At 45.7% G+C, this 17239-nt stretch overlaps 1 protein-coding gene and 1 long non-coding RNA gene across 2 annotated transcripts in view; one reads left to right on the plus strand and one right to left on the minus strand.

The window, feature by feature from the left end:
- LOC144891992 (uncharacterized) overlaps nucleotides 1-17239 on the minus strand; it is a 707648-nt gene that overhangs the window by 273101 nt on the left and 417308 nt on the right. The gene's annotated exons all lie outside the window — the stretch shown is intronic.
- On the plus strand, nucleotides 1042-6046 carry LOC144888198 (uncharacterized). The gene has a single exon (XM_078777151.1). It carries the CDS (start codon nucleotides 1128-1130, stop codon nucleotides 2217-2219), a length of 1092 nt encoding a protein of 363 aa, XP_078633277.1. The 5' UTR covers nucleotides 1042-1127; the 3' UTR covers nucleotides 2220-6046.

A 17239-nucleotide genomic window follows, 5' to 3' on the forward strand; every position in this document is an offset into this window, starting at 1 on the left:
GCTGAAAGAAGTCTCTAAGAACCCCAGAATGTCATCACGGGACCTTCAGGTAGCTCTTGCCACTGTTGATGTCAAAGTGCACGAGTCTACCATTAGAAAGAGGCTGCCCAAATATGATCTACATGGGAGGTGTGCAAGGAGGAAACCTTTGCTGTCCAGAAAGAACATCAGGGCAAGACTAAAGTTTGCCAATGAACACCTCAACAAAGACCAGCACTTCTGGAACAATGGGCTCTGGACAGATGAGTCAAAGGTAGAGTTATTTGGCCACAGTACCAGAAGACATGTTTGGCAAAAAACAAAGACAGCATTTGACCACAAGAACCTGATACGAACTGTAAAGCATGATGGTGGAAATATTATGGTTTGGGGCAGCTTTGCTGCATCAGGGCCTGGGCAGCTCACCATCAGAGAATCCACGATGAATTCTTCATTGTACCAGAGGGTGCTTGAGGATAATGTGAGGCCATCTGTCGGAAAGTTGAAGCTCAACCGAAGGTGGACCTTGCAACATGACAATGACCCTAAACATACCAGTAAATCCACCAAGGAATGGCTGAAAAGAAAGAAATGGAGGGTTCTGGAATGGCTAAGTCAAAGCCCAGATCTAACTCCCATCGAGATGTTGTGGGGGGATTTGAAACAAGCTGTGCATGCAAGAAACCCCTCAAACATCGCACAGCTGAAAGAATTCTGCATGGAGGAGTGGGCAAAAATTTCTCCCAGTCGATGTCAGAGACTGGTAGACAGTTATAAGAAACGCCGACTTGAGGTTGTTTCTGCCAAAGGGGGCAATACCACCTATTAGAGCCAAGGGTGTACTTACTTTTAACACATGCGAAATTTGCATTTATGTTTATTTAAATTAAACTATGGACTACAAAATGTAAATGTTTCATGATATTTGTTATATTATATCACCTTTATTTATCAATATTGTTGAAATGAAGATCAAATAGCTGTATGTTGAAATATGTTGAAAAAGTCAAAACTTTACATGGGGTGTACTTACTTTTTCACGTGACTGTATGTGCATGTTTGGGTACGTCTGTCATGTCATGTGAATCTGATTTCTTTTTCACAGGTCATGTGATGTTGTATTTACAGGTGAATCCACAGAATCCACAATGGAGACTGCACCAACATTTTTGAACTGCACAGACACATGCCCGCAGGACTCGCCGAGTGAAACCAACGAGAGGACCTTTTACAAACAAGACAAACCGAATGAGGAAATGTTTGCACAGAATAATTTTCACAAGACTCTCAAAAGAAAGAAGGGTGAACATCAATACAAATGCACAAATTGTGGAAAATCCTTCAGTTATTCAAACGTCCTTAAAAGGCACATGAGAAATCACAACGGAGAACGCCCATTCAAATGTACAAATTGTGGAAAATCCTTTAAGCAGTCATCCCAACTTAAAAAGCACATGACAATTCACAATGAAGAACGCCCATTCAAATGCACAATTTGCGGGAAATATTTTAATTGGTCATCCTCCTTCAAAAAACATATGATGATTCACAATGGAGAATGTCCACACACATGTACAACTTGTAGAAAATCTTTTAATTGTTCATCCACCCTTAAAAATCACATGAGAATTCACAATGAAGAACGCCCATATGCATGTACAGCTTGTAGAAAATCTTTTAAACAGTCATCCTCCCTTAAAAGGCACATGAGAATTCACAATGGAGAACGCCCATATAAATGCACAAGTTGTGGAAAATCTTTTAAACAGTCATCCTCCCTTAAAAGACACATGATAATTCACAATGAAGAACGCCCATATGCATGTACAACTTGTGGAAAATCTTTTAATCGGTTATCCTACATTCCATCACACATGAGAATTCACAATGGAGAACGCCCATTCAAATGCACAATTTGTGGGACATATTTAAATCTGTCATCCTCCCTTAAAAGGCACATGAGACTTCACAATGGATATCCAGATATCGTGCTGAAACACAAAGAGGAAAAGTCAGTTTTATTGATTGAACGTTCAGTTTCCAATGGCTTTGGATTAAATGCTGCAGAAACCAGGAAAATGATCAAATACCAGGATCTGAAAAATGAGGTCAAGACAATTTGGAAATTGAAGAAAGCTGAAATTGTACCAGTGATTGTTCGCACAACAGGGATGATCAAGGAAATCCTTTCTGATCAATCAACAAACATTACGGGGAAAATCGCTACAAACGAGCTGTAAGTGGCGGCTGTCAGAGGTTTAGTCAGGTTCACTATGTCAATAAATTATATTTCGTTCAAAATCATGGTAGATTAGCAAACCTATACATTTTTGGAAAGGTTATAGCATAAGGAAACTAAAAATCAATGTTTACATTTGGAGAGATATCTGTATGGCGGCCATTTTGGATTTTCCTAAATGGCCACTGTAAAATACATATTTTGTTCTATTTCTGCCTCTAATTACCCTAAAAACTTTTTAAAATATACTAAACCTATATTTTCAGGGACAAGGAATCCAATGAAAGTATCAAATTAGTGCTATGGGGAATGGTAAGACACGAATCAAAGGTTTTGAATTGCAAAATACTGTCTTTATATTCGCGATAAGTTGCATAATCAAATACATGTTATCATTTTGTACAGGCAGTTAATAACATCAAAATGTGGTCATTCATATCACCAAACAATAATCCGTCACAATAATTCATATCACCAAACATACACAGGCAGTCAGCAAAATCATATATACACATGCAGTCAGTATAACTTCACATCTACACAGGCAGTCAATGACAAAATATACACAGGCAGTCAATGGCATCAAACATACACGATTGCAGAATATGCCATTTAGAGTTCGTCATCACTGTCCTGTGTGTCGTCTCCGACAATATAGTCCGCATCGTTTTCACAGTCCGTTCCACACAAGCAAAGGTCGGTCAAATTGATTGGCAAATCGAATTGGTCGAATGGTCGATCGAATCGAATTCGATGAATCAAATCGAATCGAATCGATCGAATTGGTCGAATGGTCGAATGGTCGATCGAAGCGATTGGTCGAATGTTCGAATGGTCGAATTGGTCGAATGGAATTGGTCGATTGGTCGAATTGGTCGAATCGAATTGGTCGGAATTGGCAAATGTAAACATTGATTTTCAGATTTTCCATGTAATAACGTTTCCAAAAATGTATAGGTTTGCTAATCTACCATGATTTTGAATGAAAAAACATAGTGAACCTGACTAGTTCAGTGGCGATTCGAACAAGAGCGCTTGAAATGAAGCTGTGAGAAGGAAGAGTCGCAATCTGGTTCATGAATAATGATCCTTCACTGAAAAAGGAGGTGGAGATTTTGAGTTCTGGGAGAACTTCCTCCCACTTCCTAAAACCCACAAATGGAGATAACAACCAACAAGAGAACGCCTGCAGAAATTCACAATTTGTGGAAAGTCTTTCATTCATCCATCCACCATTAAAATATACATGGGAATACACAACGGAGAACATTCATACTAAAATACTTTATTTATTCAATCTCGACCAAACTTGACAGGAGGACTCGGTGTCACACAATGAAGATTGTAGTGACTTAATTTGCCCCCCTCCCCAAGGGGGCTTCCTCCGCCAAGTGTGTTTTCTCCTCCAATGGGGTTGCGTGTTGAGGTGTGCACCCATATTGACATAGCTTTATCATGGCGTTTTTCCAGAGGCATAAAAATGCAGAAAATGACATCTGTCCAACCTCAAGAATGAACTTTCAATTTGTCTCCTCCACAACTTGATGGTGCCTTATTTGTCTGTCTCCGGTATATGCTCCCCCTCCATCCCTTCCCTTCAAATGGCACCACAGCCGATTACAATCGTCAGAAGGATGAATGCCTCAATTTTGTGTCTGTTTCCAAATCATGCATCCCCAATCACTCACTCTTGGTAACCATCCTTCTCTGTCTCACCCAACTGCTCCTGCACTCTGTGTGATTTGCAACTGAGAAGATGAGAAGGTTCTTTCAACACTCGAATCTGACATTGCCAATGGACCAGAAGGCATCATGTGTCATGGTTCTTCATTGTGCTTTGCGGCTCTTGCACATGTTTTCTGCCCTTTTCACCCTGTCATTTGTACCAGTTCATCTTCCATCTCCTTGGAAATTCTCCATTATCTCTGCACTGCATAAAAGAGCAAAAACTCATTCCCTCGCTGACAGACCTATCATCTTGCTTCCAATCATCAGCAAAGTCATGGAATGAATGCATCATCGTAGTTGATATGAAATCATTGCAAATCGCCTATCACTTCGCCATTGCAGACCAGTCGTGGTCTCTCTGTCTTCTACCCCCTCCCCCTTTCTGGTATTGCACCCTCTGCTCAAAACGTGCTATGTCCCCCACCCACCCCCTTCTATCTCTCTGCTGTTACTTTTGTCCTGGTCCGTTCAGTATACTTGTAATGGCTCCACCACGAGCCTCGACTATGTATACAAAAAAACAAAACAAATGAGAACAATACTTGGTAGGGAGCTTACCGCCGCCAGCATGAATAGTTTGTTTTGTATCCCATTACTAGGCCAGATCCAGACCTGAACCAAAATCAAATTGGCTTGTTCCTGACGTCTTACCAACTATTCCACCTAGTTTTGTCATAAGTCATCCCCAACTTTTTCAAATATCCTGTTATATATCGTTTTTGCCTGATCACTCAATGGTGAAGAATCCCTGAAAAATTATCGGATCCAGATCTGCATCTTCACCAAATTCAAATCATTTTGTTTTTGTCACATTTCCAACCTCTCCACCAAATGTCATCCGAACATATTTTAGTCCTTCAGGCAATCTTAAAATGCATAAGAGATATCAGAATGGCATTTTGAGTGCACTGAGCAGAGAACCAGAATTAAGAATGTGCAGCAACAACAACACAACAACAACATGCATTTTAAGGCCATTTTCCCTGCTAGAGCAGGGGTTAGCAGCCCTGGGAGTGTTTACTTTACTGGCAGAAGAGCCTCTCTATGGGCAGGAAAAACACTAAGGTTCTGTTCTTCTGATTCAGCTCGTTTGACAATGTTCTGTGATAGTTGCATTATTTAATTAGTTTCAAATTAAAGGATTTTGTGTGTAGATTTGTCTTTACAATTGAATTCTCACTTAAGTTTCCCCCAAAAAGTCATGAACTCATTTTAATTTATGAAATGTCATTCTGGAGTTTTGTCTTCATTGTTACAGAATAGTATGAAATATAATTGCAGATGAAAGTTAATTGCATTGTTTTCATTTGAAGGAATTTGGATGTACTCGTACTTTGAAGAAAGTTGTGGTCAGGTCACACCGAATCAACTGAGGTTGAATTTGTGGAAAAGTGATAAATTAGCAATGGAGTGTATGGGATGCAGGAGGGAGGGAGATGTGAACTGAGAGCAGCAAAGGCTGTATCTGCACTTCCTGTGGCAGAATGCATTTTATAATCCGGCTCATCCAGAAAAGAGGGAATTGGGAGTGCTGCATGTGAATCGGGACTGCCATTCCAAAACCCCGACGAAAGAACCAAATTTACCCAAAGTGGTTCGCTCTTATCTACTGGCCGGTACTTTAATGTATTGCCTTGCCCCAGAGACGACTTCCAAGCAGGCATCTCCTCGCTTGCTTCATCGAGATAGCAACATGCCTGTTCCTTCACTGTCTCTCCTCACGTGGTCCTCAACAGCATGCGGTTTTATGATTTAACATCGATCATCTTGATCTGTGGACACGGATTCATCTGCATTGTTCAGTGATACCAAGCTCACCCTCTGAGGACTTGCGACGCAACTAGCTGGTCGGATTCCAACCTGTGCACACCTACTGGACAGAACTGTTTTGAACGTGTTCATGGCCGACCCCCTTCACCCATTTGTAACCTGCTGAAGTTTATTTTACGAACTTGTTACATTGGATAAGTTACAACCTAAAAAGTCGTTCGTGAATTATTTGCTGCATTGATATTTGTGACATTGATATTTTGTTATTTGGGGATTTTTAGGAAAATCATTGAGTGTTTCATTTATTTTGTTTAGGGTTTTATAGGTAGACTGCAGGGATTAATAAATATTACTGATTAAATATTGTTACAGACGCGGGTTTTAGATGTTATATTGACCGAGCGGTGGTGTATTTAACCGCGTCCGAACAGTTACTCCCCGATTAAAACCCGATTCCACCCGACGTTGACCAGATCGCCCCACAGATATTCAATCGGGAAATCTCTAAAGCGACCGAAAGAGAATGAAAAAGAAGAAGAAGAAGAATACGGAGGAAGAACAGATTTTATTATACACACACAAGCAATGGATGGAAGAAGCAGTAACACAGCGAATCGTTAACTTACACTATTCATTCTTACTTAACCCCAAGACAATGAGTAGGACAGGACGTTCACACTTACACAGGGGATATATGCAGGCAGGTAAGGCTTGAGATGGATTGCTTGAGAGGGAGGCAAGGTCGGGAGGCCGCAGTTCGCAATTCCTCGCGGTTTTGGCGGGAAACCCTCTGTCGTGTATCCACTGCGGTAGACGTCACGCGCTGGTTCGGCACACCTGCTCCTCTTCCTGGGGGTGGAGCCGTCTCCCTCCTTTCAGCGCGTCTCTCCAAAGCTGGTTCCCTTGCCGAGTACCTCTCCTCTTTGGCTTGGAGCGTTTCGCATCTCACCGCCTCTTGGTGCAGTCTCTTTGCTCATCTCCCAAGGCCTCTCCAAGTCATCTCCTAAAGCAGTCCCTTACAGTCGCTTTTATCACCTCGGGCGGAATTAAGCCGCCGGCTCCGAGGGCACGCCTACTGGGTCGCTCACCGCGGTGCTGATTGGTTGTTAGGGCCGGTTCACTCCTTCCCTCTTATGACGAGGTGGAGACACGCCTTTCTTCTCCGACTCAAAGCACATGGGCAATGGCGGTTGAAGAAAACCGCCCAAAATGCGGAAGGCAATTGGAAGGGAGGTTTTGGGGAAATTGGAAGGGCCTACGCTTATTTTGTTTGATACAATGCAAAGTCAATCTAGTGGGAAACACATATTTAGCCTACATGGAATAAGGAAATACACTATTTAAAAGATATATCGTGACCTGCGTGTAAGTTTCATGGAATTAACTAGGAGGCCGACTGCGACCATTATTTACATTAACAGGGTGTTACCGTACCTTTTGTAACGTTCACATTGTAACGTTTTCACATTCGTTACACTTCCTCCAAAATTGTTACACTTCTCAAAAAACCGTTACACTTCTCAAATTCGTTACACACTTCTCAAAATCGTTACACTGCACCCTCCTTTCTTCAGGCCCGTACTCGGGCCTATTAAACTTTAACTTAGTGTGACACGTAGGTGTAATTCCCTCTACAATTAACCTGACCCTGAGTGTGACAATTTTAAAACACAAATAAGTATGTCCCCCTATTGCATTGCACCCTGTCTAACAGACTCAAGCCCACAGCTAACCGAATTACGGAATTATTCTCAAACTATACATTTACGGTGGGGAGCATTATTTACAATGACGTGATTTCTTATTTACAACGCAACCCAGGACCTGTGTTTTTTCTTCTTTTTTTTTTCTTTTTAGGGAACAAGAGAAAGAAATTCCTGTTGGGAGGGAGGAGACAGCACGCATTGCATCGATGCACCAGTACCAATACCACCAAAGCACCCAAAAGCACCAAACACCACAAAGCACCCAAAAGCACCATCCGGTGCGCAGTCACCATGGTTCATAATAAACACAACAAAACAACTGGTGGTGGTCTTCTCTTTCTCTGCTGGGCCGATGTTCTTCCCGACGTCTTCTGGCTTCATGCGGCCTAGTTGGAAATAATAAAAAGCACAACTTGTGTCCATTTTTATTTAGGGCCCCAGGGGCCAACTAAGGGTGGTCCACCTGTTTGGCATAGGTGCCACCTTACCGAGGTCCGCAAGCAAGATTCTCTGGCCACTATGGCCGGTCTCCAACAGAGGTGCCCTGCCCCAGAACCTGGGGTCCATCAAGTGGTACTTGGCCGCAGAACAGCGGTCCATACAGTGGTACATCAACGCAATGCATGCTGGTTCTGGGAATCTCGGGCGCACAATGGCCACCTCACGCACGCTCCCATCGGCACCCAATGGTGCACAGGTCATGTGGGAGACAAAAGAAAGACAATTGAGCGAGGGGTAAGGTCACAAGGGTACACGTCAATAAGGCAATGCAAGGTGAAATGCGTACGGAGGGCGAAGTGAGAAAGCTCGTCCCTACCGTACGTCACCGCCCGGTCACCTACCCTACCCTTGCCCTTACCCCATATGTACAAAATCTACACATTACCAATTCGTCACTACTGTCACGTCTTCCCCATATTTCCCCTATACCAAATTCGTCACCACAATCCCTCTACTTCAAAATTTGCCATCACCAATTCATCATCAATCCTCATAAGGAGGGAGAGATGGAATTACGCACAATGTCACACCCACGTCATGATGCGTCTCACAATCCAAACATTTGCATCATAAAAAATAATCAAAACATGGCATGGTGTGGAGTACCTGTCACCTCAGGTGAGTGGATGCAGATGGTGCGAGGAGATCCTTCATCCTAACTATTTTCTAAATGACTTTAACACACTTTACACTACCCGGGGTCTTTCCCTGCCAATCCATTGGCCAACTTACACTATGGGTTCTAATAACCAATTCCCATTGACCAAACTGTGGTGCTTCTCAATTTGGGGTCTCACTCCCCCGATTCATCTCCCGGTGCTCGAGCACAATTTCTGGGCTGCGACGTGTACCTCTCCCAGCAGGTCTACCCACCTGCACACCTCCACCACTGTAGTTGCCACCCGAGCTTACCTAGCTCCTCACCCTAACCTAACTAACTGGGGACAGCCCCTCTCCTGGCTCTGTCACCCCATGGTGCCCTCTGGCACTGGGCTACCCGGGTCCGTCCTCCGGATCCTCGGGCCCCATCCACAACAACTACTACCGGCTCCCAGAGCCCACCTGCGGCCTCACCTGCCCGACATCCTCACAGTGGTGGAGTGCCCAAGCCAACTACACACACTAACAGGCTACACGCCCAGCCATTTCCACAACACTAATGCACCCATCCAAATACCATTCTGTCACCCGCACCACAGATGCCAATATCCAACCACAATTTACCTGTACCCTCTACCTAACACTTACACTACCCGCCCCGGGTATACGTGATGGGGGTCCACTCTTCCCCCATTCACACCTTCGCACCATCCACTCCACTCCACAATTTCCACCATTCTCACTCCACGACCATCCATTCCAATACTCCAGATATTCCACACTACCATTTATTCCACACAGCCACATACACCTGTTGTTGCACACCTGTGCCCTCACACCTGGTGCCACCTGCACCCTCCTTTCTTCCTGGACCATTTGGTCAACACAACACGCAATCACCACTACTCCCTCATACACTGCTCCACACACCTGTTCAGTTGCACACCTGTGCAATCACACCTGTTCAATCACACCTGTTCAATCCTCACACACACGGCATCATCTCAGCTAACTACTCCCCTCTGAAACTTGCGCTTCCCAGTCGTCCCTTTAAACTATTGCGCTCCCACGTCATTATAATCCACACTAATCTACCTGCGTCCCCACTACAGGTATCAGTCACTAACTAAACTTAACGTTACCTAATGTCATCTTCGCTAGATCCCTACAATTATCCAAGCCCTCCCTGGCTCGGTTGTCATAGCCACCCCATAAACTATTGCACATTTGCCCCCACTGTGAGGGATGGTGGATTTGCCATCCCTCCACATCGGGGGTCTCTCACTATAAATTTTGCTTACCAAATTCCAACCAATTCAAAAATTTTCCATTTACTGCCAATTCTACTCACTTTTCTAAATTTCGTTTTAAATCACTATCACTATCACGATCACCATCATCACAGTCCGCTATATCCTAGCCTCGGTGCGTCATGACATCATTAAACTCGGCTTCGTAAAGCCGAGCAATGAATTCGGGTGGTTTGGTTGCCTGCAGGTTGAATCCGTCCGGCTTTCGGTTCAAGGGAGGTGGTTTGGTTGGACCGAGGCTCCACGCACCATCTCGGCGCGGCACCTTGCGGTCCCGGGCCCGATGGCTCAATCTCCCCCGGTCGGAACCCCGTCCCCACGAGGGGGCACCGTTCCGCCTCCTCCCACTCGCCCTTGAACCGGACCGGTCGCCTCGCCCGACAAAGCCCGGACTCGACCGTGCGGGGCGGGGCCAAGCCCGAATCGGCAACGACGCTTCGAAGAGAAGCGACGCAGCATCGATCCGCGCCGGGCCCTGCATCCAACAAATCACACCGCGCCCCGAGTGCTCGCATCGGCTATCCGTCGCCCTAACCACTACCCCGATTACCGTTGATGCTTTACTTGCATGCTCACAAGCATACGCTACCCCTTTCACCCTCACAAAACCTGGCATTCCAACGCCGTCTGTACATTCCACCAACGCTCTCCCTGTTACACACCACACCTCTCGCGCACACTTTGGTCCACACCTCTCCTCCGTTACGTCCTCCGTAACACTCACCATGGGCGTGCACTCTTGCATCCACCCACTAACGCGCTCACATGGGCTCTCCCACACCCACGCCATGACCAACTCAGGTGTGCTTCCTCGCACACGTTCCACCACCACCTTACTCTCCGTGTCACACTTCGTACACCCCGACGTGCATTCTCGCTCGCACTCGGTTTCACACTCGCGCTCCGATGTGCCCTCTCGCACCTGCGCCATCACCAACTCACTATTCGTGTCACACTCCGTACATCCCGACGTGCATTCTCGCTCGCACTCGGTTTCACACTCGCGCTCCGATGTGCCCTCTCGCACCTGCGCCATCACCAACTCACTATTCGTGTCACTCCGTACACCCCGACATGCATTCTCGCTCGCACTCGGTTTCACACTCGCGCTCCGATGTGCCCTCTCGCACCTGCGCCATCACCAACTCACTATTCGTGTCACACTCCGTACACCCCGACGTGCATTCTCGCTTGCACTCGGTTTCACACTCACGCTCCGATGTGCCCTCTCGCACCTGCGCCATCACCAACTCACTATTCGTGTCACACTCCGTACACCCTGACGTGCATTCTCGCTCGCACTCGGTTTCACTCCCACACTTTATAGCACACCCACTCGCCGACGCACACTTTTTTCTCCCACGCGTGCCATTTCCACTCACACGGGATCCTTCACCAACGCCCGGGTGCCATATCGATCCCAATCGCGCGACAATTCTTTTGTCGCCAAACATCCTCTTACAAAATCTCCCTGCACAATACACAACAGCACGACTCACCTGGGGGATCCTTTTCTCCACGCGAACCTGCAAACTTCCATTCGGGTTAAGCACAGCATCGTGATGTGAGCAGGGACTTTGTACATAATCCATTTCTCCCTGCAATTCCCGGGCTACCTCCGTCATCTCTTCAATTTTAATTCCCGCTACTGCTTTTTCTTTACTAGGGCATGCCCGTACTATATATAAGCTAGGACGTGCCCGTACGTGGGTGCCCGTTCCTTGCCAAAAAAAAAAAAAAAAATTTGTGTAGGGGTGTGTGTGTGTAAACATCCTAGGGCGTGCCCGTACGTGGGTGCAAAAAAACATGCGTGCAAACAACAACAACAAAAAAAAACTTTGAAACCACGTGGCAGTAACGACCACAGAACCCCCCCCCCCCCTCTATTTACATGAATGGTTTGGTCCATTCGCAACGACCACAGAACCCCCCCCCTCTATTTACATGCAATGGTTTGGTCCAAAGCGAACGGCTTGCAGTGTTTGGTAAAGAAATCGCCATAGCTCGGTAAGTACTTGTCCGATTAATATGAAACCTTGAAAAGGCACATCCTCGGGTCCCCAGCAATATACCTGGCAAGTTTAAAGTATATCGGACCCGTGGTTGTCGAGAAACAGCGGTCACAGACAAACATACACACATACACACATACACACATACAAACACACATACACACAGAGATTAATGGAATTATAGATAGATTAACCTCGGCGACCGTTGGCTTTAATAAAACACCCTCCTCTACCTCAGCGGTCGCCGGCTTTTCCAAACCCCGTGTCGCGATTTCTACCCCCGTCATTGTACCCGTGCTTTCCTCCGCTTCGCTCAACCGGCGCTTCTCGACCCGCGTTACTTCCTTGTGCACCCCTGGGACCCTTTCGCCCACCATGCGATCCATGGTCTCCCCACATTTTTGCATGCGGTCACCCATTCTGTTGGTTATTGCTTCAATTTGGTTTCCCCATCGCTCACTGTTAGCCCTCCTTTCGTCCCTCATTACTCCCAATTGCTCACTATTCTTCTCCATAAGGGCCTCCATTTTATTACTCAATTTCTCCCCGTTTATTCTCAGCATCTCGGCGAATTGCGCCATGAAGTCCTGCATTTGGGCCATCCCTCCCACTTGTGCAGCGGGTGCGGCCGCCGTAGCTATGTGTGAGGCGCCATTTTGCGCGCCTGATACCCCCTCAACCACATTGCCAATGTTCTCCTCCTCTTTTCCATCCACATACATTTCCCCGAGGTCCTGGGTCGATTCCACCCTGTCTATCTCTCCCACCGACATCCGATCGCCTTGATTGTCCATGGCGCGATCTCAAAATTCGGGTTTTGCTTTAAAACAACACAAATTTCCAGCAGCTCCAAATTTTGAGTGCGTTAAGCGTGCTTCGGGTCCGATTTCGGATCCGATCTCCCTCCTCGACACCAATTGTTACTCTAATAGTACAATTGGTGTTCCAAAATTTGGGCCTAACAAATTTAGTCCCAGGTCCGAATCCAACTCCTCGACACCAAATGTTACAGACGCGGGTTTTAGATGTTATATTGACCGAGCGGTGGTGTATTTAACCGCGTCCGAACAGTTACTCCCCGATTAAAACCCGATTCCACCCGACGTTGACCAGATCGCCCCACAGATATTCAATCGGGAAATCTCTAAAGCGACCGAAAGAGAATGGAAAAGAAGAAGAAGAAGAATACGGAGGAAGAACAGATTTTATTATACACACACAAGCAATGGATGGAAGAAGCAGTAACACAGCGAATCGTTAACTTACACTATTCATTCTTACTTAACCCCAAGACAATGAGTAGGACAGGACATTCACACTTACACAGGGGATATATGCAGGCAGGTAAGGCTTGAGATGGATTGCTTGAGAGGGAGGCAAGGTCGGGAGGCCGCAGTTCGCAATTCCTCGCGGTTTTGGCGGGAAACCCTCCGTCGTGTATCCACTGCGGTAGACGTCACGCGCTGGTTCGGCACACCTGCTCCTCTTCCTGAGGGTGGAGCCGTCTCCCTCCTTTCAGCGCGTCTCTCCAAAGCTGGTTCCCTTGCCGAGTACCTCTCCTCTTTGGCTTGGAGCGTTTCGCATCTCACCGCCTCTTGGTGCAGTCTCTTTGCTCATCTCCCAAGGCCTCTCCAAGTCATCTCCTAAAGCAGTCCCTTACAGTCGCTTTTATCACCTCGGGCGGAATTAAGCCGCCGGCTCCGAGGGCACGCCTACCGGGTCGCTCACCGCGGTGCTGATTGGTTGTTAGGGCCGGTTCACTCCTTCCCTCTTATGACGAGGTGGAGACACGCCTTTCTTCTCCGACTCAAAGCACATGGGCAATGGCGGTTGAAGAAAACCGCCCAAAATGCGGAAGGCAATTGGAAGGGAGGTTTTGGGGAAATTGGAAGGGCCTACGCTTATTTTGTTTGATACAATGCAAAGTCAATCTAGTGGGAAACACATATTTAGCCTACATGGAATAAGGAAATACACTATTTAAAAGATATATCGTGACCTGCGTGTAAGTTTCATGGAATTAACTAGGAGGCCGACTGCGACCATTATTTACATTAACAGGGTGTTACCGTACCTTTTGTAACGTTCACATTGTAACGTTTTCACATTCGTTACACTTCCTCCAAAATTGTTACACTTCTCAAAAAACCGTTACACTTCTCAAATTCGTTACACAGTTCTCAAAATCGTTACAATATCCTTCTGACTCCTGTCCGACATTGGTTTAACTCGTAAAACTATAGACAGGACATGGTATTGTCCATAAATCTTTTGTACCTTGATGTTCTCCGGGCAACTGGTGCACTCGTGTCAGTGCCTGGAGGTGGACGCGTAATAACATACATAAAATATACATACATAAACACATATACATACATACATACATACATCTACACACGTGAACACATCTACATACATATATACACATATACATACTGTGCACATATACATACTGTACATATATATACACATATACATACATATACATACATATACACATATACGTACATATACACATACATATATACACATATACATACATGTACACATATACATACTGTACATATATGCATTCATATATACATATACATACATATACACATATATGTAAGTATATACATGTACATACGTACAGTGCATTCAAAAAGTATTCAGACCCCTTCACTTTTTTCACATTTTGTTATGTTGTAGCTTTATGCGGAAATCGTTTAAATTCATTTTTTCCCTCATCAATCCACACTCAATACCCCATAATGACAAAGAGAAAACAGGATTTTAGAAAGTTTTGCAAATTTATTAAAAATAAAAAACCGAAATATCACATTTACATAAGTATTCATACCCTTTGCTATGACACTTGAAATTTAGCTCAGGTGCCTCCCATTTCCTTTGATCATCTTTGAGATGTTTCTGCACCTTGATTGGAGTCCACCTGTGGTAAATTCAATTGATTGGACATTATTTGGTAAGGCACACACCTGTCCACATAAGGTCTCTGCTGACAATGCATATCAGAGCAAAAACCAAGCCATGAGGTCGAAGGAATTGGCTGCAGGAGCTCAGAGACAGGATTGTGCCGAGGCACAGATCTGGGGAAGCCTACAAAATTTTTTTTGCTGCATTGAAGGTTCCCAAGAGCTCAGTGGCTTCCATAATTCTTAAATGGAAGAAGTTTGGAACAACCAGGACTCTTCCTAAAGGTGGCCGCCCGGCCAATCTAAGCAATCGGGGGAGAAGGGCCTTGGTATGAGAGGTGACCAAGAACCCGATGGTCACTCTGGCTGAGCTCCAGAGATCCTGTGTGAAGATGGGAGAAACTTCCAGAAGGACAACCATCACTGCAACACTCCACCGATCTGGGCTTTATGGCAGAGTGGCCAGACGGAAGCCTCTCCTCAGTGAAAGACACATGAAAGCCCGCTTGGAGTTTGCAAAAAAGCACCTAAAGGACTCTCAGACTGTGAGAAACAAGATTCTGTGGTCTGAGGAAACCAAGATTGAACAGTTTGGCTTCCATTTGGCCACTCTGCCATAAAGCCCAGATCAGTGGAGTGTTGCAGTGATGTTTGTCCTCCTGGAAGTTTCTCCCATCTTCACACAGGATCTCTGGAGCTCAGCTAGAGTGACCATCGGGTTCTTGGTCACCTCTCATACCAAGGCCCTTCTCCCCCGATTGCTTAGATTGGCCGGGCGGCCACCTTTAGGAAGAGTCCTGGTTGTTCCAAACTTCTTCCATTTAAGAATTATGGAGGCCACTGTGCTCTTGGGAACCTTCATTGCAGCAGAGTTTTTTTGGAGGCTTCCCCACATCTGTGCCTCAACACAATCCTGTCTCTGAGCTCTGCAGGTAGTTCCTTCGACCTCATGGCTTGGTTTTTGCTCTGATATGCATTGTCAGCTGAGATACCTTATATGGACAGGTGTGTGCCTTTCCAAATCATGTCCAATCAATTGAATTTACCACAAGTGGACTCCAATCAAGGTGCAGAAACATCTCAGATGATCAAGAGAAATGGGAGGCACTTGAGCTAAATTTCAAGCGTCATAGCAAAGGGTATGAATACTTATGTCAATGTGAGATTTCGATTTTTTCTTTTTAATAAATTTGCAAAACTTTCTAAAATCCTGTTTTCTCTTTGTCATTATGGGGTATTGAGTGTCGAGTGATGAGGGAAAAACATGAATTTAAACGATTTCAGCATAAGGCTGCAACATAACAAAATGTGAAAAAAGTGAAGGGGTCTCAATACTTTCTGAATGCACTGTATATGCACACGAACACATGCATATACATGCACACACTCGACATATACATACATATACACACATACATACATATACATACATATACACATATACGTACATATTGTTGCGGTTTTGCCATAAAGGCAAACCCCCTATAGTTAATTGCACGACAACATGTAGACTGCAGTAGATAGTTATTTCTTATTGAATGTAAAGATTAGCCCTTTTTCCATTGTGTAGTCACAGAGACCAAATATCCGTTGCGAGTTAGGCAGGATTTCAAACCTTCGTGTGGTTAAGGGAAGCCATTACTGATGAGCAGGAAGGCATGGCCAGAAGCATAGGCCCACGTGACGAAGGACGGATCGGGAACACCACCAGCAAGCGACCGAGGGGGTGTGGAACCTCCCCGAATCAAAGGGGGAAGGAAAACTGAAACCTTCCTGGGAGAAGGAAGGATTGAAGGCCAGCACACGACAAACCTCAGCCAATGGGAGGCTGTGGAACATTTTGAAGGCGTGGGCGGGTGTGATAAAACCCAAGCCCATCGCATTTTCGCCTCGTGGACGACACTCCTCTTGATTTTCACTTTGCCGAAGAGACCCCCTCTTGGATTTTGCTGCACCACGACCTCCTGCTCTGGACTCTTGCTTTTTGCCTTGCCGAGGACACCCATCTTGCTTTTGGCTCCACCAGACGACACTGCTCTTGCCTTTGTGCTCTTGCCCGGACCTTTTGCCTTTGTCCTTCGCCAACACTCCTCTCTTGCTTTTTGCGTCGACGCCCGACACCCATCGCTCTTCGCCGATCTCTCGCTCTGATCCGGCTGACCTGGAAGCGTTGGCTTCTCCCGCGACTCACCTGAAGCTGGAGCTCGTCTGCCTGCATTGGAGTTCGTGGTCCAGATACCTCATCCAGGCTGCACGTCCGGATCGAGGAACTGCGCACGCCACGTGGCCAATTGCGAGGCAATCGCAGCACGCACATCGATCGGTATGAGAATAACCCATTTATCCCTGTGTGAGTGTCAGAGTGTGAAGGCGCCAGTGGGGTTTATTATTAGGGAAGAGATTGATAAGCTTTCATCTTCGTCTTTTTCTCTGTGCCTTCAAAATAAAAGGCTGTACATTTGGTTATTACTTTCCAACC

Source organism: Myxine glutinosa, chromosome 5, assembly GCF_964187855.1.
Source record: "Myxine glutinosa chromosome 5, kmMyxGlut1.1, whole genome shotgun sequence".
In the NCBI taxonomy this organism is placed as follows: domain Eukaryota; kingdom Metazoa; phylum Chordata; class Myxini; order Myxiniformes; family Myxinidae; genus Myxine; species Myxine glutinosa.